This window comes from Myotis lucifugus, unplaced genomic scaffold (genome assembly GCF_000147115.1).
Source record: "Myotis lucifugus unplaced genomic scaffold, Myoluc2.0 scaffold_110, whole genome shotgun sequence".
NCBI classification, from domain to species: Eukaryota; Metazoa; Chordata; class Mammalia; order Chiroptera; family Vespertilionidae; genus Myotis; species Myotis lucifugus.
The window spans coordinates 3,159,638-3,186,362 of NW_005871158.1; the positions used below are offsets into that span (position 1 = coordinate 3,159,638).

Below are 26,725 nucleotides of genomic sequence, written 5' to 3' on the forward strand. Positions count from 1 at the left end.
CTAGTTATATAATAAATACCTATAAACTACAAGGATGGTCACATAGAACTTGAAGGTATTAATTTCTGAAATAGGCAATGTGGTACAAAGTGGGTAGATACAGGATGAGGATGAATTTAGCTCTTCTTTCCAATTCTCAAAATAAAGCACAGACCAATTGAAGGTGCCATCACCATTTACTGGACGTAAACCTGTTGTCAAAAATGTTCCATGTGCATGTCTACATTCCTCCAATACACAGAACAGTCTACTTTCATGGAGCATGGACTGATTTTGAATTCTGGCTTACTATTTGGTGATTAAGCTAACTAGTTAATATTTCTGAGTCTCAATTTCCTTACTTGAAAATGTATATAAAAATACTACTATCCTGGCCTCTGTGGCTTAGTTGGTTGGAGCATCATCCCATACACCGAGAGGTCGCAGGTTAGATTCCCAGTCAGGGCAGATACCTAGGTTGTGGGTTTAATCCCTAGTTGGGCACATTGAGGTAGTAACAGATTGATGTATGTTTCTCTCTCACATCGATATTTTCCTGTCTCTCTTTTTCTCTTTCTATCCCTTTCTCTCTCTAAAATCAATTTAAAAAATACTACCTATTTCTCATTTGGTTTTCTTCAGAATTAACTGAGATAATACATGTAACTAGCTTAATATATAGTAAGAACTCAATAAACACTAGCTGCTTCATGTATTATAATTATAGGACATGCTAAAAAAAAAAAACCCATAGAACTTGAATCAACTGACTTGAGATAATTTTTCCATTCAGGCTTAACCCAGCCTGAATTTTCTCAACCTCAAATTATTCTATCAGGGGCCTGAAAGCAACAATAGGAATTTTCATAACCAAAGACAAGTAAAATCTGGCTCCTCGTTTAACAGTTCTTCAGCCTTGGTCAAGTTATCTAATCCCATCAAATTTCAGTACACTGGTATAAGCATAGATATTCCCACTTGCCTTTCAAGGCTATGTTGTAAGAATTATATGAGAAAAGTTTATGAAAGGAGTCTCACACAATGCCTGAAATTTAACAAATACTTAATAAATGCTCAATTGTTCCTATCATATCTATTCTGAAATCAACCCTGCCTCTAGTTTTAATAAAAAATCTGGATTATCTAATAGATTTAAGCTCCAACATTGTTTTACCACTTCTGGGTTTCTTCATCTTCATTTTTACTTATCTTTCTGACTCACAGAAGAAATGCCTCCTTTCTAAGTAATGCCTCTATATTACTCTCTTCCTTTTCATTTTCAACGAATACTGTCTGTTTACAAAATTGTAGTAAACTCTTGGTATTGTATTCAAAATGTTCCACCACCTCTTTCTACTGCCTTGCCTTCTACCATTAAAACAAATAACTATACTACAGAGGAACATACCTTTAAGATAAGCTGTAAAGAATTCCCACAGATAAAACTCCTCCTGCACCCTGATTACAATTCCATGACCCAGAATGACAAAACACACATAAAACCCAAAAATTGGCTATGAATGAGAAACAGTAGATAAATAGCAAGAAGAGATTTTTAAGAACCCTATATAATAAAATCACAGGGACTTTATATGAGATAATTTATGTTCAAAATTATTAGACATAAGAAAGGAAGCAAAAGCAAAGCACAAGTTACTGTCAAGAAAATTTGACAAATTTTAAAAAATAATCAAGTGCAATTTCTAAAAATAATATAGCCACTGATATTAAAAATCCAATTAAAGGTTAGATTAAATACACTGAAGAAACAATTAGTGTCTCAGAAATCAGACATAGAAAAGAGAATAAGAAAGTACAAAAAAACCCAAAACTGCCTAATAGAGGTTGCAGGATAAAATAAAATAAAATAAAAAAGGAGGTGAGAGATGATGGTCTAAGACAGCAATTTTCAACCTTTTTTGTTTCCCGGCACACCAGAAAGATATTATATTTTTGCCAATCTTACAAAAAAAGGACATAACTTTTATTCATTCATATAGGATGGCTTCTATTGTGTTGGCTGTTGTCATTTTTTTATTTGACAACCTAAGGCAGGGTTGGGGAACATCTGGCCCACAGGTCATATAAGGCCAGCAAAATCCTTTGGTCTGGCCAAGTCATTAGGGGTGAGTTAATTAAATGTTTGACCAAATATAGCAGGCTAATTTTTGAAAATATATGTTTTATTGTTAATAGTATTACAGATATTTCCCATTTAGCAGGCTAATTTTTAAGTTGATAATTTTGTATGGCCTGCGAATGATGTTATAAATATCCAAATGGCTGTTGGCAGAAAAAAGGTTCCCCACCCTTGATCTAAGGGAAAAGAGGTCAGTGTCCCTGACTAAATATTGCATGTTTTAAAAATTCTTGCAGCACACAGGCTGAAAATTGCTGATCTAAGAGATGATAATAGAACTACATATAAATCCACATGAAGTTCAGAAAAACACAACTAGTCCCAAACAGGACAAATAAAATCCTCACTAAGACAGAATGTAACAAAGCTTAGAATGCTAAAGAAAAGAAGAGGCAAACGAAGGTAAAATCTGAGTCTGTGAAGGGGGAAAGTGAAATATCTGGCAGACATATCAACAGGAAAAATATGTAGTGCTTAAAAAAATAAATTTCATCCTCCAATACTATACTCAGCTAAACTTTTACACAAGAGTGAGAGAGAAAGCATATTTATTTTCAGGAAGAGTATAAATATATGATTGAAACTGTAAAGAAACTTAAATAGAAGTAAGAATAGAGAGCAAAAAATTGGTAAAATAGGTAAATTCAAACGAGCACAGACTCCATAAAACAACAATAATGTCTAGTAATTTGGATGTATAAAAAAAGATATACAATAACAGTAAAATGTAAGATCTGAAGATGGAAGAAGAGCACATGAAGTTCGTCTAAGGCCCTTACTACAGTTTGGAAGGAAGACAGAGATAATTACTAACTTTAGTCTTTGTTTAGTCAAGTAAGCATTTTCAATATTTTTCAAGTAATATACACTAACAGAAAAGAAATTATGAAAAGTCACACTAGAAGAGAGAAAGAAAAATGAAAGTAAGCCAATAAAATCAATAAAGGAGGAAAAAGCAGAGAAAAGGAAGACATAAAAATTATAAAGTAATTCCAAATATATCATAATAAAGACTTTTGAATTCTGTCAGGAATCTAGAGAGTCAGAAAGTGCATTGTGCCCACCCTTTCAATTAAAAAAAGAAAAAATGCCAGTCAAACTCTACATTCATGACTTTTGTTGAACCCATAGAAGTGAGGTCAGAGGGCAACCAACTAGCCCCAAATCTAAGGAGAGACAAGGGCAGAAGCAGTCAGAAGCTATTAAGCATATTTCAACTAGAATAAGTATGAGATTGGTGGAGGCCAAGTGTGGAGCCCAAGGGCGCAGCAAAGTTCACAAATCTCTTCATGGGCCCCAACAGTAAACACAAAAAATACTGATAAGAACCTTGAAAAAGAGAGGTCAACGGTACAGGCCTGAGGGAGGGGAATAGCAGCCAATACGGGAGGGGCACTAACTCTTGCTTGCCTCCTTTAAGGAATAAAAGGTTTAATTTGCTTGGAATACTAATCTCCTTGGGGCACTAGGGAAATTTTTGTATCTGAGGAAGGGGCAGGACTATATATGGGCCTAGGACTATAGTTGGGGGTCGGGCAGGAGTACTAAGAAGGCCAAATACCCCAGGTCCAGGGACAGTGCAGCCTAAGGCTGAGACTTTATCAGAACAATAGGACAGAGGTATTTTCTACCAACCACCTTCCTGTAACAGGTAACTGGAATACTGCTAGAGAATGACCCTCTCTGAGGTGCTATGCAAAGGGAAGACCTAGAGACATTGAGAAAATGCTTTGGCAAACCAGCCCCCAATCTAAAAATAAGATATTGTTAGAGGAATTTGAAGTCTGTGGTGTAATGAGGGTTAACCACAGAAACAAACCTCAAACCCAGCCCAACTCCTAACTATATTAACTCAAATCCCCCACATTAAAGTCCCAGCAGAAGGAAAGGTGTGTGCATAACCAGGCATAAAAACTATTTACCTTAGTCTACTGTCCCACACAAGGTATCCAATGTTCAACACAGAAAATTACAAAGCTTAGGAAAAGGTAAGAAAAACAAAACATTACCAAGAGACAAAGTAATCAACAGAACCAGCTTCTTATATGACACAGATTTTAAAATTATCGACAGGGTATTTAAAATAAGTGTGATTGATGTGCTAAATGCTCTAAGGCATCGGTTCTCAACCTGTGGGTCGCGACCTCTTTGGCGGTCGAATGACCCTTTCACAGGGGTCGCCTAAGACCATCCTGCATATCAGATATTTACATTACGATTCATAACAGTAGCAACATTACAGTTACGAAGCAGCAACGAAAATAATTTTATGGTTGGGTCACAACATGAGGAACTGTATTTAAAGGGCCAGAAGGTTGAGAACCACTGCTCTAAGAGAAAGGTGAAAACATGCAAGATCAGATAGGTAATATCAAAATAATGGAGAGAAAAAGAAGAGAGCATCCAAGAGTTGCTGGTTATCAAACACATGTGTAACTGAAATAGCAAAAGAAGACAGTGTGAAACAGAAGAATATTTGGAGAAATAATGACCCAGAATTTTCCAAATTTTATGGTACACATAAATCCACAGGTCCAAGAAACTCAGAGAAAAAGTAAAGTAAAACCACTCAACTCATATTTCCCAAAAGAGACTGTCAAATATCATCGAAATTTGAAAATTTCAAGTTTATCACTTAAAGTTGTTCAGAGAATCTTTTTAAAAAGTATTTTCACTGAATCTATACCAGGTAGGGCAAAGGTACGTTTACGGTTGTGAGTATGCAAAACACAGAGTTTATTCTTACTGTACATTATTATTTACAAATTTTTTCCCATACAAATTTGTAAACCTACTTTTGCCCCACCCTGTATTTACCAGGCATGTTCCTTTTTTATTCTTACTAGTGTTTATTTGTGTCTTCTTTATTTTCTTGAAGTCTTGCAGAAGTTTGCTTTATCTTACCAAACCAGATTCAAGAAGACACAGAAAACCTGAGATCGGTAACCCTTCAACAACTAGGATCAATAGTTTCTATACTCACAAAATAAGACTGTTTAAAGATAGAAATTCCAGCAAATATTAAAATAATGAGTAACTCCAATCTTATATAAAATTCCTGAGAACAGAAAAAGATAAAATACAACCCAACTCATTCACCTTGGGGCAAAACTCAGGAAAGAGTCTCCCCAAAAAGGAAAATCTACCTTAGGTACAACAAAACCTAAAGTATGAAAAACCTGAATCCAGCAATGGCCATGTGTTGTATATGTCTCTGTGTAAATGTCCTGTCACAACCTTGCTTGCCTTTTAGCACTGTAAGAATAGTATCTCAGTGTAACTGGTTTGCTTTACAATCCTATATATTTTATTTTATGCATTAAAAAGCATTATTTTTGAGAAGGAGTCATGGGTTTCAGACTGAAAAGGGGGTTCATGGCACAGAAAAATAATAAAACCCCCTTATAAAAGAAGCTCTTAGAGATATACACAAGGAAACATGTGCAGGGATGTTCAGAGCAGCATTATTTATAATAGCAAAATTGGTACAAAGAGTGTGTGGTTCAATAACTAAGGTATGCACACTAGGTGGACTTTTCTAAAAGTCATTAGGAATGAAGGAACTGGAGCTATATGTATCAACAAGGACACATGTCTTAACCTGGATGCTGGCTACATAGGTGTTTGATGTAAAACTCTTTGAATGATTAATATAGCATTACTATTAAACCACCGTTTTTATTTTTCACATTTTGCAATGGGAAAACTTCATGGATCATCTCTAGTTCAAGCACTGGCACTTAGGAACCATTTCTCTTCTAGCAAAATTCATCCAAAATCACACTTATTAGTCAGGTTACAATTCAAAATACAAAATCCTTAGGGAACCTTCCCCCAAACCACCTAGTTGGAACTAATTTTCCCCTCCATTCTCCATAGCGATTTCCAACTCTCTAATTACCACATTTCTGATTATATATTTTTCCAGTTATATTAAGACTAGAGGCCCGGTGCACAAAATTCATGCACGGGGGAGGGGGGGAGGTCAGTCCCTCAGCCCGGCCTACACCCTCTTGTAATCCAGGACCCCTCGGGGGATGTCCCACAGGGATTGGGCCTAAACCGGCAGACAGACATCGCTCTCGCAATCCGGGACCACTGGCTCCTAACCACTCGCCTGCCTGATTACCCCTAACCACTCTGCCTATCTGCCTGATCACCCCTAACCACTCTGCTTGCCTGCCTGCCAGATCACCCCTAACCGCTCACCTGCCTGCCCGATCGCCTCTAACTGCTCGCCTGCCTGCCTGATCGCCCCTAACTGCCTCTGCCTTGGCCCCCGCACCCAGGACCCAGGCATCCGTCCTCCACCAGCCTCAGGCACCCGGAACCCAGGTTTCCCTCCCTCTGGTAGGCCGCAGGCACCCGGGACCTGGGCTGGCTTTGCCCGGGCCAGCCGCAGCGCAGGCACCCAGTACCCCAGGCGACCTCTCCCGTGCCCCGGCTTTGTCCAGAATGATGTCGGAATGACGTCCGGAATGACGTCCAGTCTATCCGGTCTAATTAGCATATTGCCCTTTTATTAGTATAGATATAACTGACATATAGCACTGTATAAATCAGTGATGGCGAACCTTTTGAGCTCGGCGTGTCAGCATTTTGAAAAACCCTAACTTAACTCTGGTGCCGTGTCACATATAGAAATTTTTTGATCTTTGCAACCATAGTAAAACAAAGACTTATATTTTTGATATTTATTTTATATATTTAAATGCCATTTAACAAAGAAAAATCAACCAAAAAAATGAGTTCGCGTGTCATAGGTTCGCCATCACTGGTATAAATCTAAAGTGTACAGCATAATGACCTGACTTAAATATATTATGAAGTGATTACCACAATACTTAATTAACATCTATCATCTCAGAAAATAAATTATATTAAATATAGTTTGTGAATGCCTGATTCCTCAAGTATAAGTTCTTGAAAGGTTGGACAGTACTTTATTATCACAAGTTCTCGAAACCACATTTGTTGAATTTGACTCATTCACTTATACCCACTCTGAAATAAATCCTGAACATGGCTTAAAAGCTGTGTTTGCATCTTTAATGTCTATACTGAGATAACATTTGATTATAAAAACTAGATTTCTACTTTTCATCTTACTATTATTTTTAACTACTACAATGAAAAATACAAGAAAATAACTTTGAACAATGTAAAACAAAATATATTTATTTATTTTAAGGATTTACATATTCATTTTATGTTCAGGTTGGAATGACTGTTTTTTGCACATAAGTTTATAGACTGATACGTGAGTTAACTATGCCCCCTACTGACTGAATAAGTATTTTGAAAACAAAATTAACATTACAAAGAATAGAGAACATGGCCCACACAAATGCATCACATAAAAACTATATGTATCTTTATAATACAAATGGATGTCATAAAAAGGACCTTTCAGATCTTAAATATATTTAAGATAGAGTTTATTAGAGAAAGGGGGATTTGAGAAAAAAGAAGTATAATTTTGAACTGACTCATTCAGAATCACATTACACAACTTTAGGAATCATTTTTCACATTATATTTTATACCAGTGGTTCTCAACTAGGGAATTTTGCCAAGGACATTTGCAATGTGTAGAGATATTTTTGGTCATTACTGGGGAGGTGCTACTGACATCTAGTGGGTAGAGGCCAGGGATGCTACTAAACATCCTAAAATGCACAAGCCAGTCCCCACAATAAAGACTTCACCTTGTCCAAAATGCTAATAGTGTTGAGATTGAAAAATCTGCTCTACATGAACATTCCCTCTCAAGTTGTGTAACAAGCTAACAAAGTCAAATGGAGCATTACGACTCGCTTAAACTTTGTTGAATGGCTCAAAGACATTACGTCTCTGATATCAAAAACCATAATTTTAGCCCTTTTTATTTGGGCTACAAAATTGTAGTCTAGATAGTTTCACATGTCCACCTTTTAGCTCTATTCTAGGGATGATTCAATCTGGGCATAAATTTTTGATCTGCTAATGATATTTTTTAAAGATATTGGGCTTTCCATCTTACCTGTGTTTCCATTTCCATCATCCTTTGTTTTATTTCTCTTATTTCTGCCTGTGTTTCTGCTTCTCTAAGTCGAATGGTCATCAATTCATCTTGTAACTCATTCACAGTATTTTTCTTAGGTGGGTCTTTCCATCTCCCAGTAGTACGAGCTAAGTGGCGCTAAAACACAAAAAATTATATTGCAACAAATATTCCCAGTATCAAAATAAGAGCTAACTTTACTGAGCAATTATTTTAGATCCAGTAGTATGTTAAGCACTTTATACGCAGTATTCTATTTAATCCCCAGAAACATCTAAAAAGTTAGGCACTATTATCTTTATTATACAGGTATGAAAAAAATGCAAATTGTGATTAAATAACTTCAGAAAGGTTACACTGTAGATCTCACTGCCAGTAAGTAGAAGATTTGGGATAACTCAGATATCGTTCATTTTTTTAATACTGTGAATTAATTATTATAAACAATACAATTTTTACCCTAATTTTTAATGAGATTTTTCACATTATTTTTAATGAAATCCCAAGAAAAGGAAAAAGTGGGGCTATTCATGAATTAAGGAAGCAATATTAGCAGTTAAGAACAGTGTTCTAAAAATACCTGTGGCAAAGGCACGGATTATTTATTTTTAATTTCCAGTTTATTGCTGTTTGATACTTGACCAAAAAAGCTATGACAATGTCATGGATTAATTTCAGTCTTTTCTAGATGCATCACTTACCCCAAATTCAAACCAAGATCACTATTCTGAAATGCTGTGATTTTCTGTTTTCTTCCTGCTCTCCCTTTCTTATAGCATCTGTATTTTTGTTCGTTGTCAACAGTTTCCCTCATATGTGAATACATTTGTTGGCATATAACTAGCTAAATATCTGATCTATTTTGTGAGATACCAATTTTCAAAATAAGTTACAGCCCTGACTGGCATCGATCAGTAGTGAAAGTGTTGGCCTGTGCACCGAAGGGTTGCAGATTCAATTCCTGGTCAAGGGCACGTACCTGGGTTGCAGGTTCAATCCCAGGCCCCTGTTGGAGTGCATGCAGGAAGCAACCAAGCAACCAACTGATGTGTCTCTCTCACACTGATGTTTCTCTCTCTCTGTCTCCCCCAGACCCTCGGGTGAGGGTTAAAAAAATAAAAAGTTATGCCCTAACCGGTTTGGCTCAGCGGATAGAGCGTCGGCCTGCAGACTCAAGGGTCCCAGGTTCGATTCCGGTCAGGGGCATGTACCTTGGTTGCGGGCACATCCCCAGTAGGGGGCGTGCAAGAGGCAGCTGATCAATGTTTCTCTCTCATCGATGTTTCTAACTCTCTATCCCTCTCCCCTCCTCTCTGTAAAAAATCAATAAAATATATTTTTTTAAAAAAAAATAAATAAAAAGTTACAAATTTATATTGGTGTCAGCCTTCTACTATCTCATACTGAAAAACAGATTTAATATCAACTGAAGAAATATGTACTATATAAAGGATTATTTCTTTATAGGTTTTTAGAAAAAATTATATAAATTACAATGATATGACAGCAAAAATATGATGATCTCCATTTTATCTTCTTTAATTATAAGAGTTAAAAAGGGAGAAACAGTTAAAGGTACTTGCAACTTATAAATTCTCTCAGTTGTGTACATTATACAGGGTCTTTCATCCTTTAAAGTCATATCCCAGTGTTGGTCATCAACTACTTCAAACTCATACAAATTAAATATTCAGGTTTTACCCTCTTTTTAGAAAGCACACAAAACATATTGATATACCTGCCAGTGTTCCTCTAAATCTCTGACTTGTTGTCTAAGTTCTTTCAAACCCATAATAGCTTCTGCTTCTCTCAGTTTCACAGCAATGAGTTCTTCCTGAAGCCTTGCAATGTTATTCTCATCAGGAAAGGAGTTGTTTCTCTAAAGCAAGAAAAAAATTTAACTTAGGATTTTTAAATGTAAAGAATAAAATAAAATAAATAAAGCATATAGGAGCTATTTTGTCCCATATATAATTATACTTAATTTTATTGAGATACTAGAGGCCCAGTGCATGAAATTCGTGCACTGGGGGGGGGGGGGGGGGGAAGGTCCCTCAGCCCGGCCTGTGCCCTCTCACATTCTGGGAGCCCTTGGGGGATGTCTAACTGCTGCAGAGGTGAGAGAGGCTCCTGCCACCACCACTGCACTCGCCAGCCGTGAGCCCGGCTCAGGGCTTATGGCTGAGTGGCGCTCCCCCTGTGGGAACGCACTGACCACCAGGGGACAGCTCCTGCATTGAGCGTCTGCCCCCTGGTGGTCAGTGCATGTCATAGCGACTGGTCGTTCCACCGTTCAGTCAATTTGCATATTAGCCTTTTATTATATAGGTTAATTCATAAACCACAAAACTTACTCTTTTTAATATAGACTAGTCAGTGGTTTTTAAGAGATTCACAGGGCTGTATAACCAACATCTTGATCTAATTTCAAAACATTTTAATTACCCCCAAAAGAAACCCTATACCCATTACCAATCACTCCACATTTCCCCTCCCCCCCAGCCCTTGGCAGCCCTTATTCCTTCAGTGTCTATGGATTTGCTTATTTAGGACATTTTCCTATAAATGAAATCATACAATAGGTGGCTTTTATAATTAGTTTCTTTCATTTGTCATTTTTTAAGATTCATTCCTTTCCTTTTTGCCAAATAACATTCCGTTCATAATATGGATATACCATATTTTATTTATACATTCATCAGTTGACAGAAATCTGTGTTGCTTCCACTTTTTGGCCAGTATGTACAAGGCTGCTATGACTGTGTAAAAGTTTTGGTATGGACCTGTTTTTAATTCTCTTTAGTATATATCAAAGAGCAGAACTGCTGAATCAACTGGCAATTCCACATTTAATTTTTAAGAAACTGTTAATCTTTTCCAAAGCAGCTGCACCATTTTACATTCCCACAGGAATGTGTAAGGCTAACTACTTAATTCTGAGAACACAGAAAGTCTAACTCTACTTTGTTTAATAATACTAATCAGTGTTACAAACCAATAGAATTAAAAATGTTTTTCAACATGGCAATAAATTTACTCACCTGTGGTTAGGACTCCAAATGAAGCATAACATCATTTACATTTTAAAGATTCATGGAAAAGAATAGCCTAAAATCTGTTTTGTTGTATTTTCTCAGCATGTCATTTTGGAGAGGAGTATAAAATCTCTGTGAGTTAGTCACTATTTATGTCAATAGTTACAAAATTAATACTACTATTAGGTTAGGTGACTGTTAGATTACTCTCCTACCTTACTGAAAGACGACCTTAAGAAATAGGGTAGCCCTGACTGGTTTGGCTCAGTGGATAGAGCGTCAGCCTGCAGACTGAAAGGTCCCAGGTTTGATTCCGGTCAAGGGCATGTACCTTGGTTGCAGGCACACCCCCAGTGGGAGGTGTGCAGGAGGCAGCTGATCGATGTTTCTCTCTCATCGATGTTTCTAACTCTCTATCTCTCTCCCTTCCTCTCTGTAAAATATCAATAATATATTTTTTTAAAAAAGATATAGGGTAGCCCTGAATTAAAATGCTCTGGGAGGTGACCATGAGATCCTAAATGAGATGCCCAGTAAAAGCTCCATAGGTAAACTGAGGTACTAATGAGACTAACTTGAATCTATGAAATTTTCTATCTCTGAATAAATAAAGTGGTTCTTGCCAACTACACATTTTTATGATGAACTTTAAATATTTTCTCTATGAAAAACCAAAAATTTACTGCATATGCATAAAAAGAGAGCCTTGCATGAAGAAATTAACCATAGGAAGCACAAAACCTTCCAATTTCCTTTCTATCCTATGCCATGAATACCAACAAAGCTCCTTAAGAAATCCATTTTTAAAATGGACTCAAGGACATTTCTTACTACCAAAAATTCAAAACAGAGAGGTCCAGTTTCTTATCTACATCATGGAGCCCATAAAACTCCCAAGTTAGAGACCAAATATTCTGTTAGGCATTTTCACAGTCTTATTGGCCTTTTTCTCAATAAATAGAATAAATTTTCCCAAAAAAATGTAAAATAGCAAGCAGATTTCTAGCAAAATTATTCCACTACTGACTGTAGTTATTTCCTGCTCTATTTCATTAAATTATTTCCTGCTCTATTTCCACTATTTGCCTAACCCTTCAACTTCTTTAATGACTTTGAAAAGAGATTAAGTTAGCTTCCATAGCATACCTCAAGCTAAGATCTTCCTGAGGTGGCTTACTATACCTTGGAAAATTGCGACAGTTATACTCAGATGAAATTCTCCCTGAAATGTTTATGTATTAGTCATATCCAATCTCTTGCAGAAGAAGATATTACAATATTTGAGAACAGTTCATTTCTATCCCCTACGTTTCTCTTCTCCAACATTTAAATATTATTCATATCAAAATTATCCTGTTTTCCTGTAAAAGGACTCTAATCTCTACTTTTACCCTTAAATATGGGGCTTTGAGTAGTATGGCAACAACAAAGAATAATTGGGAATCTTATTTTTTTCCTTTCATCTCTCAGTATCTAATATGTAAGGTTTCTAATGTGTAAAATCACCAAATCCAACTGAACTGCTTAAATATCTATCACATGTCCCTTTAATTTGGGAGTAACAGCATTTATGTTGGTCTCACCTTCTCCATATCCAGGACTTTATCCTGCATCTCCTTTAGTGCACACTGAGCCTCGGCTTCCCTCAGACGGGCCTGAACCAATTCTTTCTCTAGCTGTAGCACAAAATCTTCACTGTAGCTGGAACTGCATTTATGCTACAAATTACAGACATATACTGAAATTTCATGAAGCATAAACATGTACGCATAATAGAAATAAATGCAATGGCACAGTACAGTTATTAAGGGCAATCAAACATAAAAGTTCCATCTACCCAATATTTTTAGCATATCTCCTCCAAATAACTTTTCAATGAATAAAAAAGTTTGACATCCATAAAGATGATCACATTATTGGGTGTTGGTAACCAGTTATTACACTCATCAAACCCAATTTATAGAAAATGTCTCTTTATCTTTCTATCTATCCAGATACTAAGAGTTTGTCCTGATTCTATAAACCTGCACTATACAATAGTGTAACCATTTGCCGCCTGTGGCTCCTGAGCATTGAATGTGGCTTGGCCAAGTTGAGAAAGGCTGTAAGTGGAAAATACAAACTGGCTTTGAAAATATGAAATACAGAAGGTAAAATATCTCATTAATAACTTTTATATTGATTACTTGTTCAAATAATATTTTAAATATACTGAGTTAAACAAAAATATTCATTTTTCTGTAATTATTAATTACTACTTTTAATGTGGCATTTTAAATGCCTATATGGCTCATTATATTGCTATTGGACAGTACTGTTATGGACTACACATAAGTACACATTTACTGAAAATTCTATTTTAATTTAATAGAAATAAAAACAAGGGATCCACAATAATGTGAACCATCCTAAATCCCAGCAAAACAAAAACGTATTTTCTTTTAGAAATGTAGATCTATTTTTAAAAATATGCATAAAAATTAGTGTTGGAAGCAGAGAAAAATGCAGATGCTGCATGAACAAATTAACCATAGAAGCATGAAACCTTTCCATTTCCTCTCCTATGCTATAATGTGAATAGCAATGCAGCCACTTAAAAAATCTCCTTTTACTAGTAAACCAGTTTCTACACAAAAGTTGTTCTAAAAAAAGCAAAAATATGTCAATTCACCACTCTAAAAGACTTCCTAAAATAAAGTATCACTTTACATTTAACTAATATAGTAAAGATAAAGTGACAACTCAAAATTTCAAAATAGAGTCCTAGAGAACAATCTCCTACTGAACTAGCATGAGAATGGCTCCTTTTATTCTTCAGAATATTAGGAACAAAACAAATGCCAGACTAAAACTCTATTTTAAAAAAACTATTAAGTGCCTAATTAAAACATATGGTACTCCTTACCCCAGTTACCCAAACAGATGATGTCATTTTTTAAAATGTGAACAGTTCACTTATTAAGCAAATTAGGACTTTTTAATTCAATACATTACACATTATTTCTCCTAGTAATTTTCTGATACAATTAAAACATTTCATTACAAGAAATACATCTGCAACAAGTATATCACTTTAGCAAATACTTACCTTACCAAATGGGGGAAAGGCACTCTTTTGGAATGACCAAACTACAGGTGTCATCATTTTTGTTTAATAAGATCATAGTTGTTTTATGAATAATACCAGGATTTTTTGCCCTTAATCTAAAGCCCTAGAAACTGCAGTTCAGGTTTATTTGCCAAGACTCTATTTTAGGAAACCCCCAGGAATACATCAAACCCAAATGACCCATATGAGAATGGACTCACTGACCTGGTATAAACCAAAGGATCCAACCAAGCACACAAAAAATGTTACTAAGATTGGGAGAAATTTTTTTAAAATAAAATTTACAAAACTTCTAATTGTTCTCTTGTTCAAGTGGTAGATTCTAAATTCCACAGTTTATATGTTATTTCTCCTTTCATACTTCCTATTTGTTCCTCAACCCACTGCAAACTAGCCTTAGTTCTTGATAAAACTGCTCTAATTATGAACAATAGCAATACTCAGTAAAAACATAAAACCTCAACAAAAGCCCTTTTCTTCAGCTCTTATCTTCACCAGGCAACTGATTAATCTTAAATACAACTTTCTCCTGCCTTAGATTTTGGGATATTTCTCTTCCCTGGTTCTCCTGCCTATCTTCTCTATCTCCTCTACCAATTCTACTTCAGATAGGTATCCATAAGTTTCAATATTGTGTTTTCTCTCAATCTTTCCTTTAATTTTCTTATTTTGTAAATCCATCCTATGTGATTTTTTCCATTGTCCATATAGTAGTCTGCATGTATAGGCAGTATCAGATATTGTCTTTATATAGTCTACTTAGATGTATGATATCACCAAGGAAGCATCTATTAAAATATCAAAATGGGGAAGGTACAGGGAAAGAGGGACAAGAAGAGGAAGAGAGGACAATGTTGGAATTGGAAGGAAGGAAGGAAGGAAGGAAGGAAGGAAGGAAGGAAGGAAGGAAGGAAGGAAGGAAGGAAGGAAGGAAGGAAGTCTTAAGTCCATATTTCCAGCCCACATCTTTTTATTAAGCTAGATCCATATTCATCACAATTTCCTACTGATCTTCTGAATCTGGTTGATCTCATATTCACCTCACATTCAACATGTCAAAACTCAACGCCCCATCTTTCCCTCCTAATGTATTACTATTTTGCTAAAAATCCCACCATCTAACATTGACCAAGTCAAAACTTCCCGTTATACTCTCCTTATAATCATAGAACCTGAATAATTTTTCTTCCAGATATCTCTTGAATTTGTCTGTTCCTCTCCACCTTTATTGTCTTTGTTTTTATTCATCCTTCATCTCTTTCTTTGGACTACTGCAATAGTCCTACATATATCCCTTCCTGTTTAGTGGGTATCATTAATATTTTATGTTATGTTTCACACTAAATTGAAATGAATAGAAGGCATTTTTACAATTCTTCCACCTGAACCCTACTGTTTTGAGCTGGAGAAAGTTTTGATTCCACATTTATTAATACAAATGTGTTACTGAAAATTATACAAACATTGAAATACCTTTAAAATGTATTCAGGACGAATCTAACTCCACTAAGCCACTTTCACCCTGGCCAATTATATTCATACACACTTTTGTTGCGCAAAAAGTATTTTCATTTTAAAATCAATTGGATAGGATGATCCATTCTGTGGATAACAGTCAGCCCCCTTCCTAGCCACTCCCGTCATTGTCCCCAAACAAGCTTATGAACAAAGTGGCCATGGTGACAGGGATGGAGGTTATGCATGGGCTCAACAACATGGATTTCCACTCACTGAGGTTATGACCACTGCAGAATGTCCAATCTGCCAGGAGCAGAGACCAACACCAAATCCCTGATATGGCACCGATCAGTCAGCTACCTGGTGGCAGGCTGATTACACTAGACCATTTCCAACATGGAAGGGGCAACATTTTGTTCTTACTGGACTAGACACCCACTCAGGATATGGGTGTGCGTTCCCTGCATGCAATGCTTTTGTCAAATTAGCATCAATGGACTTAAAGAATGCCTTATCCACCAGTATTGCTTCTGAACACAGAACTCACTTCACAGCAAAAGAAGTGCAACGATGGGCTCAAGTTCACAGAATTTATTAGTCTTACCATGTTCCCTAATATCCTGAAGAAAATGTCTAGACAGAACAGTGGAATGGCTTTTCTGAAGACTTAGTTACAGCTAGATGGCAATACCTTGCAGGACTGGAGCAAGGTTCTCCAGAAGTATGAACATGCTTTGAATCAGTGTCCAATATATGGGTTTTTTCCCATAATAAGGATTCACAGATACAGGAATCAAGAGGTAGAAATAGGAATGATACTGCCCTAGCTAGTTTGGCTCAATGGATAGAGCGTTGGCCTGCGGACTGAAGGGTCCTGGGTTCGATTCCGGTCAAGGGCACATGCCTGGGTTGCGGGCTCAATCCCCAGTGGGGGGTGTGCAGGAGGCAGCCGATCAATGATTCTCTCTCATCATTGATGTTTCTATCTCTCTCCCTCTCCCTTCCTCTCTAAAAATCAATAAAATATATTAAAAAAAAAAAAAAGAAATAGGAATGATACCACTCACTGTTACCCCTAGTGACTCACCAGCAAAATATCTGCTTTGAGACTCTACTCTGCTGATCTTCAGATCTTAGTTCCAGAGGGAGGAATGCTTTCACGAAGAGCCACAACATTAATTTCACTAAACTGGAAGTAGACTCACCTGGCCACTTTGAGATCCTTATGCCTCTGAATCAATAGGCAAAGAAGGGAGTTAAGGTGCTGGCTGGGTGACTAATACTGACTACCAAGAAGAAACTGGACTACTAGTCCACAATGGAGATTAGGAAGAGTATGCCTGGAATACAGGAAATCCTTCAGCGTTTCTTGGTATTATCGTACCCCGTGATTAAGGCCAATGAAAAATGACAACAAACCTATCTAGGAAGGAGTACTGAAGGCCCAGAACCTTTGGGTCACCCCACCAGGTAAAGAACCATGACCAGCTAAGGTACTTGTTGAAGGCAAAAGAAATAGAGTGGGTAGTGGAAGAAGGTAGTCAGTCATAAATACTAACTACCACCACGTGATCTGTTACAGAAATGATGGTAATTGTCATAAGTAGTTCCTTTTTTAGAACTTTATTGTTGAGAGTATTACAGATGTTCCCTCCCCGCTCCCCATACCCCCCTCATCCAGTTCTGACCCTGGCCTAGGCCTTTGACACCCTATTGTCTATGTCCATGCATATATGTATATGAGTAGTTCCTTTTAATTTTGCTATGAATATGTTTGTGCATCTATCTATCCATCTCTCTACCTATCTTCTTTCCTCTTGTTCCCTTATCCTATATAATAGAGAAACATGCAAATTAACCGCCCCTCCACTGCACTCAAGCCATGCCCACAAGCCAATGAGGAGTATGCAAATTAACCTGCCAAAGATGGCGGGTAATTTGCATACACAGAGCACAGTGGGAGAGCTGGCAGCTTGGGGGGACATGGCTCCCTGGGTTGCTCCCTCAGTCACTGCCTTGGGGGTACGTGGCTCCCTCGGTCACCGGACGGAGAGCAGAGCAGGAGAGCTGGAGGCTTGGGGGGACGTGGCACCCTCGGTCGGGGAAAACCCAGAGTTGGGGGGGACATCAGAAATGCTGGGAATTATAGTTCTGATGGCAGCCCCAGGACCGGAAACCCAGAGCGCAGGGAGCACCAGGAATGCTGGGAACTGTAGTTCTCCTAGACACTAGAGCAAAGTGAGCCTGGAGCAAGTTACTGTTGCAGTTGGGGATGGAGGGAAAGCAAAGGTGAGAGACGTAAGTAAAATTAGAGTGTCTAGAAAAAATTAAAGATATCCTAAAACTTCCAGGAAATCTCCACCAATGGAGCAAAGAAAAAAAAAAAGCCTCTATTATTCTGTGAGCAACAAACCAAACTGGGTGGGGGGTCTCAGACAATTCGCTCATATGATTGCAAAGACAGAAAGAAACTCCCGGATTGGAGAGGGCTCCCCTGAGGGCTCCCAGATTGGAGAGGGTGCAGGTCGGGCTAAGGAACCCCCCCCCACCTCCCTACCCCACCCCCACCCCCGTGCACGAATCTTCATGCACAGGGCCCCTTGTTTAATATAAGAACCATTAACTTTATATTACAGTACTATATAAGTACTGTTAATTTTACATCATAGTATTTAAGTTACAGGATATCGAGAAAACATCACTCAAGGACTTTACCTCCTCTTCTGGGGAAGGCGTTAGTGCATTTTTGGTTGTGTGTAGGATAACTGCATCATGTTAGGCAGAATTATGACCTTTTATTATGACCTTATGTGGAGATTAAGTATGGTTTATGGAGATGCACATGGGTGTCAAGTTGATAAGGGCTGGACTTGTGATGGTTTATTTTAGGTCAAATTGACTAGGCCATGGGGTGCCCAGATTAAACATTACTTCTGGGTGTGTCTATGAGGGTGTTTCCAGATGACTTAGTAGACTGCCATCCTCAGTGTGAGTAAGCATCATCCAATCTGTTGATGGCTAAATAAAACAAAAAGAGGAGAAAGGTAAAATTCATTTCCTGACCTAGCTGGTTTTGCTCAGTGGGTAGAGCATTGGCCCATGAACTGAAGGGTCAAAGGGTTAATTCTTCTCAAGGGCACATACCTCATTTGCAGGCTCGATCCCTGGCCCCAGTCGGGGTGTGGGTGGGAGACAACCAATAGATGTGTCTCTCTCACATTGATGTTTCTTTCTCTCTCTCTCTCTCTCTCTCTCTCTCTCTCTCTCTCTCCCTCTCTCCCTCTCTCCCTCCCTCCCTCCCTTCCACTCTCTCTGAAAAATTTATGGGAAAATATCCTTGAGTAAGGATTGACAAAAAAATAATAAATAAAATAAAAATAGCATTCTTCTTTTAAAAAAATTCATTTCCTGCCTGCCTGCTTGAGCTGGTACATTGGGCTCCTCCTGACCTTGGACTGGAATTCTGGGATTTATACCACTGGCTTCACTAGCTCTCAGGCCTCTGGTCTTAACACATTTCGTACCGCTCAGGAGTTTTCTCGTGTTTCGCGCGCCATCTGTTAAGGACCGCTCACGAGTGTTCTCGTTTTTCACGCCCATGGAAAAAGGAGCGAATCTAGATACTTATGTAAATTTTGTTTGGTCCCTCTCCATAGAGGAAAATGTTTTACGCAGTACCATATGTTAAAAAAGTAACTTTAATTGCTTAATTGTTTTTGTAAATAAAAATGTTATAATTATTGAAAAACAACACCTAAAGTGCATTATGATGATTTAAATAACGTGCAGTTTGCCCAAAAACATGCGGTCCCTGGCGTATGTCTTAGAAATTTCTATGTGGTACACAATGTATTAAACAGGAATTATACCATTGGCTTTTTCCTAGGTCTCTGGATTTCAGATAGCGGATTGTGTGACTTCTCATACTTCATAATGGCATGAGCCAATTCCTCACAATAAATCTCTGTGTGTGTGTGTCTGTCATTGGTTCTGTTTCTCTGGTGAACAGACTAATACAAGGTAAATTTTATAAATAAGATTACATTTATTGATTAGGGGTTTTATTGTTGTTATTTGTTTTTGGTCCATTTAAAATTTAACCCATTGGAGCGTATGCAATTGAATTCTCTTTTTTGATCATTATTTTCTACCATTTTAAATTTTCCCTGTTGAAACTTTTGCAGATCTAAGTTTTGTCAGGAAAGTGATACTTGTGATACTTCTATCAATGTTTAGTCTACTAAAAATTTTACCTTATCAGTTTTAACTCTTTGTAAGTTTTGGTGTGTTTTTGTTACTAGCAGTCTATGCCATTGGCCAAGAAATCTGGTAGAATCATAATAAATGAATAATGTTAATACTAATCCTAATAATAGCTACCACTGATTAAGCACTCACTACGTACAAGACATTATTCTAAAGTACAACCCACGTAAGTCTCAACAACCCTCTTATACACAGGACAAACTGTAGCACAGAGAAGTTAAGTAACTTGTCCAGGGACACACAACCAGTGAGTGGCAGGATTGGCATCAAAGTGGCCATGTTAAAATACGATGCTGTGGCCCTGACCAGTTTGGCTCAGTGGACAGAGCATTGGCCTGCAGACTGAAAGGTCCCAGGTTCGATTCCAGTCAAGGGCATGTACCTTAGTTGCGGGCACATCCCCAGTAGGAGGTGTGCAGGAGGCAGCTGATCGATGTTTCTCTCTCATTGATGTTTCTAACTCTCTATCCCTCTCCCTTCCTCTCTGTAAAAAATCAATAAAATATATTTTTTTAAAAAAATACGCTGCTATGGACTGTAAACTACCTGTTTGTTTTTCCCACAAGAGAAAAAAAGTACTATTTATAAAACAGGGTTTAAAGTTTATAATGATGATGATGATAGGAGCTAGTATCTAGTGAGTACTTATTATGTGCCACACAAACGCTAAGCGCTTTATATTCTAATTTATCTTCACCTCTTCTTTTTTTAAAAATTTATAATTTATTAAAGTATAGTTGATAGATAATATTGTATTAGTTTCAGGTGTACAACACAGTGATTTGACATTTATAAATCTTACAATGTGATCACCACAGTAAGGCTAGTAACCATACAAAATTATCACAACATTACTATTTCTCCTATGCTACCATCTCTATGACTTCACCAATAAGGTAACTAACAAGACTCAGCAAGGTTAAACAGCAATCAACAATTCTGTTAAACCTATGTTCTTAGCCTTTAAACCATATAAGGATTGAAATAATACAGGGTGGGGCAAAAGTATGCTTACAGTTCTGAGTACATGATACAGAGTTTATTTTTGTATAATTATTTATTACTAGAGGCCTGTTGCACGAAAAGATTCGTGCAATAGTCCTTCCCTTCCCCTGGCTACCGGCACTGGTTTTCCTCCGGCACCCGGGACCCAGGCCTTCGCTCTGGCCGGAGCCGCCTTCAGTCTTCGCTGTTCCGGCCAGAGCCGCCTTCAAGCTTTCTCTGCTCCGGCCGGAGCCACCTTCAGTCTTCACTCTGCCACTTCGCGCCTACGTATGCAAATTAACCACCATCTTTGTTGGTGGTTAATTTGCATATCTTGCCGATTAGCCCATGGGAGGCGTAGCAAAGGTACGGTCAATTACCATGTTTGTCTATTATTAGATAGGATTGTATTATTTTCCATACGAAAAACTGAAAACCTACTTTTGCCCAACCCTATTTTAAAGAGCTTGATATATTGTTTTTATATGTACTGTTCTAAGAATTAATGCTATAATATTTAAAAACTGAGCATCTACAAAAATTTAAACAGCTCATGTAATGCTCTTGTAATAAGAAATTCTTAGATTATATTTCATATTCAAATTAGTAACCTGGACAAATAAACAATTTGTTTTACCAAATGACAACTACCACAATTATGATGGCTGAAGGGGTACTTATTTAAAAGTATATAAATAATGCCCTGATGGGTTTGCCTCAGTGGATAGAGTGTCAGCCTGCAGACTGAAAGGTCCTAGGTTCGATTCTAGTCAAGGGTATGTACCTTGGTTGCGGGCACATCCCCAGTAGGATTTGTGCAGAAGGCAGCTGATCGATGTTTCTCTCTCATTGATGTTTCTAACTCTCTATCCCTCTCCCTTCCTCTCTGTAAAAAATCAATAAAATATATTAAAAAATAAAAAATGAAAGTATATAAATAATGAATGACTTCCCTATATTTACATCAAGTTCACTTTTGTCAATGAATCTCTTAATGTTCCTGTGATACCAGCAATCTCATGCTAATGAGATTGACAGAAAAAAATGTTTAATAAGTAGAATCTCTGCTTTTCAATCTCATATGCTTTTCTGGTGTTTCAAAAATTACAAGGAAAAAGATAAGCTAGAAAGCCCTTATTACTCTTTCTTGCTTGTATCCTGAGTAAAACAAAAGAATGAATTCTCACATTCAATGTTAGAAGGACATATGAGTGATACAGTGAGTACAAAAATATTTCCCAACAGATTACTTAATAGTTGGAAAGAAGAAACCATTCCTTTACAAGGGCATATACCTTAACCCATAACTTAATGTCTTGGTATAAGAAGGTAAGACTATGGTATTTCATAAGACATAAATCACCACATTATCAAAGCTTTAAATGAGATAATAACATGTATTCTACATTGGATAATATTTCATCTGCACTTTTAACAAAAACTAGCTGAAGTTGTGATTTTAAAATTACCCATGGCAAAATACCTATTATGAAACAGATTTATAAAACTTGAAAAAAAGGTCTGACATACATCACTTATTTTCTATGACTGAAAACATAAAGAAAATAGTACCTATTAAACAAAACTGTGTAGACAGAAAAAAAATGGTAGAATGAGGAAACTTTAGGCCACAATAAGACACTATTACAGAACATAAAACTGACTCAGAATTTAATTGAAGTAAAAAATAAAATTATTTATAACAAGAGCACAAAAGCTGTGCTTTTAAAAAGGATTTAAAGGAAAGGAAATGAGAAAGGTGAGAAAAAGTACTACTGGACTCCTTACCCATTGCGGCTGGTGCTGGAGCTTCCTGATGGTATTTTCAGCCTGCTCCAGCTTAGCACTGGCCTCATCACTCTGCTGTTTGATGGTGGCCAGTTCCCGTTTTACGAGGTAGTTTTCCTCAGCCTCCTGGGCTCTTGTCACTTGTCCCTTAGGACATAATTTTTGTGTGTATAAAGCAATTTAGGACAGAGTCAAGACAGACTGTCTTTGTGAGGTTTAGTTATTTACTTTGACATTGTTTTTTTTAAATCACCTCAGAGAACAGAACAGCCTAAGCAATTGTTAGCCAGCAGCTCATTATTGCTCCAGCAAATTTTGGGGAACTAAATGAAAAATTCATCTGACAATCTTAAGAACAATTCTTGTTTCAGTCAATAAAATTCAATTCATGCAATATTATTGAATTGTACATGCAGGACTAAATGTCAATGAATAAGTAGTTAATTTCACAGAATCCACTGATTGCCATTTTGTAATACTTTAAAATAAGGTTAGCTTTAAAACGTGCAAAAAGGTGCTTATTTTAATAAACCAAGATAACACCCTGTTATCAAGAATAAGCTTACACCCATATGTACCACCTAAAATATTATTTTGGGCGGGAAATGCATGTAAAATTGCATGCATTAAAATACAAATTTCTACATTTAGGACTTTCCTTAGAAGTTAGAGAAAATGCTAAAAAAAAAAAAAAAAAGTAATATAAAACTATACCTGTATCAATCTATCTGCCAAGGAAGCACTTTCCTACAAAAGGAAAAATTCAGATAGAAATGTAAGAGAAAGAAATAAAATAAAGGTGATAAAATTAGGAATAAGAAGAAACAAAGCATACCCAAATTCCACCTACTTTTCATGTAATTAAAATAAACATGAAGATTTTAAAGCTATTTTTACTGAATGTGTTTTTATTCTTAAACCTTAAAAAAATATATTAAAGAATAGGCTGCAGAAAGTCATGTTCTAGAAGAGACTAAACACAAATTCCAAGAGGTTTTTCATTATTTGGAACAAGCAAATATCTTCCCTTTAAAGCATACTTTTAAATCTTTATTTTTAGAGTTAGTCACATTGTCAAACCACTTATGTGAAAAGGAGAAGGAATTTGAGTAAGCAATTCCACTTACAAAGTGACAGCAGTTTGTGCAAGCCCAACTTCCAAAGACGCAAAGCAAGAAAAATATCACAAGTGAAATTAATGAGCTCAAGGTAACACACCCTAGCAATAACTGATTAAACTTTTTGGTTGCAGAATTTGATACATACATACTTATAGAATTCTAAGTGGAAACACGTAGGCCATCTAAGTCAATAAAAAAGGTACTTAGCTTTTAGAATCAAAATCCAAGCTTAACACTTTCTAACAGCACCTTTATCATTGTGAAGGTTCAATAAAATAAAAATGCTTTCTCTGTGAAAATATCTCACTCCAAGGATAAAAGACCACTAAGATGATATATATATTTTACTATAAAACTGAGTATTTTTTGAAAAAAAAAAGTATATAATTTAAACAAAAACAACTAAGCTCAATCTTTTTTGCAGAATCACCAAAAAAGTAGAATTGTCATCAAAGCAACTCTAATAAGATGAAGAAAATACAGGAAAACTACTTTTGACTTAATATAGTGAACCTGCAATTATCACACACAAAAATAGGCATGTAATTAGCATCCTGGTCCTTGTGCAGCACTATTTAATATAAAACCATTAATACTTTCAAACAAAAGACAAAAATGCAAACTATCCATTTTTTTATTTATTGCTTTCTTGAATATTGATCCATAGATTAGCAGGAAAGATTTAAAGATAATTGGCAATATCATAAAAAGTACTTTTAAACCTACTTTCTCTCACCTTTAGTCAAAAACAAAACAAAACCCCCAAAATATCAAAGACTTTGTAAATTCAGATGTTTTTCTTAAAATAACCAAAACTCCTACACTATACTTTTATTATTCAATACATTCTTATAGCATCAGAAACAAGACTACAAAAGATATTATATCAAAAGCATAATATAAGAAAGAATGCAATATGTCCACATTTGCCCAGTTATTTTACATGAAACAAAGAGGAATAGGTAACAAGTGGTATCAAAATAATTTTAAGAACCAAAAGTTTAAGCACAATTCCCCAGTGTTGAAAATCACGGTGAATTTTTAAATAAGAAATCAGTCAGTCATTTTGACTAAACTTAAAGCAATCCTAGCTAGGCCTTACATGAGTCATTGCCACATTTAATATATGGCTAGAAAGTCAGGGCAATATTTGAAAATACTATACAGAGTAGATTCTAAATTAAGTTACCTCAAAAGAACATACATTTTAGAGATTATATGTAAAGAAAACAAGCATTACTATATCTTACTTAAAACTTTAAAGTTTAAGAGCTAGTAGTGATCAATTTTTACTAATGACAAGTTAATTAATTAAGTAGTAAGCCAGGCAAGCTAAGCAGTTAATACCACAACTTTAGAGACATATAAACTAGATTTCTTTATATAAAATAGACAGGAAAAAAACTGTGTATTTAACAGAAGCTTACATAAGTAGTCATTTACTTACTTTTTCTAATGTTTCAATGCGTTGTTTTAAAAGCCTATTTTCTGTGCGTAACCTCTGAAAAAAGAAAGAAAAATACAAACAAACAAAAAAATGGTTTGGTTGCAAGCATTCCTGAGAGGGAAAAGAAATACCTAAATCATAGTCCTTAAAAATATATCACATTTTATAAATAAGAAAAGAATCTAAGGAATGGTTATATTATTATCTGTCAAATTCTTAAAGAATCAGAGTAAGAAATACATGGCAAAGAAAATGACCACCTTTATCATTTCAACTGTGGTTGAATTTTAAATATATTCTACAATACATACAGAAATAACCCCTTTGTTTTCTGTACCTGTCATAATGACTCTTAATCAATGTGTATTTTCTTATGTCTTAACATATGCATTAGATAGAAATGATTCTAACTAATTTATCTCCTACAAAGCCTATCTACATGAACAATATTCAAATGTCTATCAAATTTTTCAAAAATAAGAAATCTGCAAAATGCATGCTCATAGGATAAGTATTAAACTGTTTGGAACTAGACAAGTCTCAAATTATAATGCATATATATGCCAAGTTGCAGAATTCCTTACATTTTGAAAAGATAAAGAATGAAATGTTTTCCATCATGAGGTGTTTTAAATGTAAGAACACTAAAAGTTCAAATTATTAGCATCTTTCTCATAGTTCAAAGAGTAAAACCAGATTTTAAAAAATCTTCACCTAATTGTTCAATGCCTGACTCCCCATCCTGTGAAGTTATTACCATAAAGTATTAAATCTAAAACACTCTATGTTAAAAAGAAATCTTTTTGCACATATCAACTAATTTCATATTAATCCCCTAAATAAATTATTCCTTCATTTTAGAATCCACTGTTATCCCTCCATTTTGTCATCACTCTACTCTCAAAACTCCTCTTACCTTTTTGTATCAATTTACTCCACAACTCAATCCAGCCATCTTCCAACCCTGCTCTTCCTCTAAATTCCTGCTAAAAAATGTCTTCCTCAGAAATTTCTTCTGTCAATTCAATCTAATATTTTGTCAGTAAACACAAAAATTTAACATTAAGTCTCAGATCAAAAAAATAAAAAAATTCTCTATGAATTATTGTATCATATAAAGTAGACTACAGATTAGAACAAATACATCTTAACCTAAAAAATATAATCTTCCAAAACTGAATAAGAATAATCAGAAAACCTAAATAGACCAATAACAATTGATGAAACTGAAGCAATAATAAAATAAAATAAAATAAAATAAAAACTCAGAGCAAACAAAAGCCCTGGTCCAGACAGCTTCACAGGGGAGTTTTACCAAACATTCAAAGAACTAACACCTATCCTCCTCCAACTAT

At 36.1% G+C, this 26,725-nt stretch overlaps 1 protein-coding gene across 11 annotated transcripts in view; it reads right to left on the reverse strand.

Annotated features, from left to right (window-relative positions):
• The window catches only part of EVI5 (ecotropic viral integration site 5), a 149,001-nt gene that overhangs the window by 75,013 nt on the left and 47,263 nt on the right, over nucleotides 1-26,725 (reverse strand). For 9 of the 11 annotated variants that reach the window (XM_023757659.1, XM_023757655.1, XM_023757656.1 and 6 more), the window contains 6 exons: nucleotides 25,371-25,424; nucleotides 23,517-23,549; nucleotides 22,803-22,949; nucleotides 12,781-12,915; nucleotides 9,901-10,041; nucleotides 8,142-8,300 (listed from right to left, as the gene is read on the reverse strand). In XM_023757659.1, the coding sequence (XP_023613427.1) occupies nucleotides 8,142-8,300; nucleotides 9,901-10,041; nucleotides 12,781-12,915; nucleotides 22,803-22,949; nucleotides 23,517-23,549; nucleotides 25,371-25,424 (669 nt within the window). The remainder of the gene's footprint in view (nucleotides 1-8,141; nucleotides 8,301-9,900; nucleotides 10,042-12,780; nucleotides 12,916-22,802; nucleotides 22,950-23,516; nucleotides 23,550-25,370; nucleotides 25,425-26,725) is intronic. The other 2 variants (XM_023757657.1, XM_023757658.1) reach the window with 2 other exon arrangements.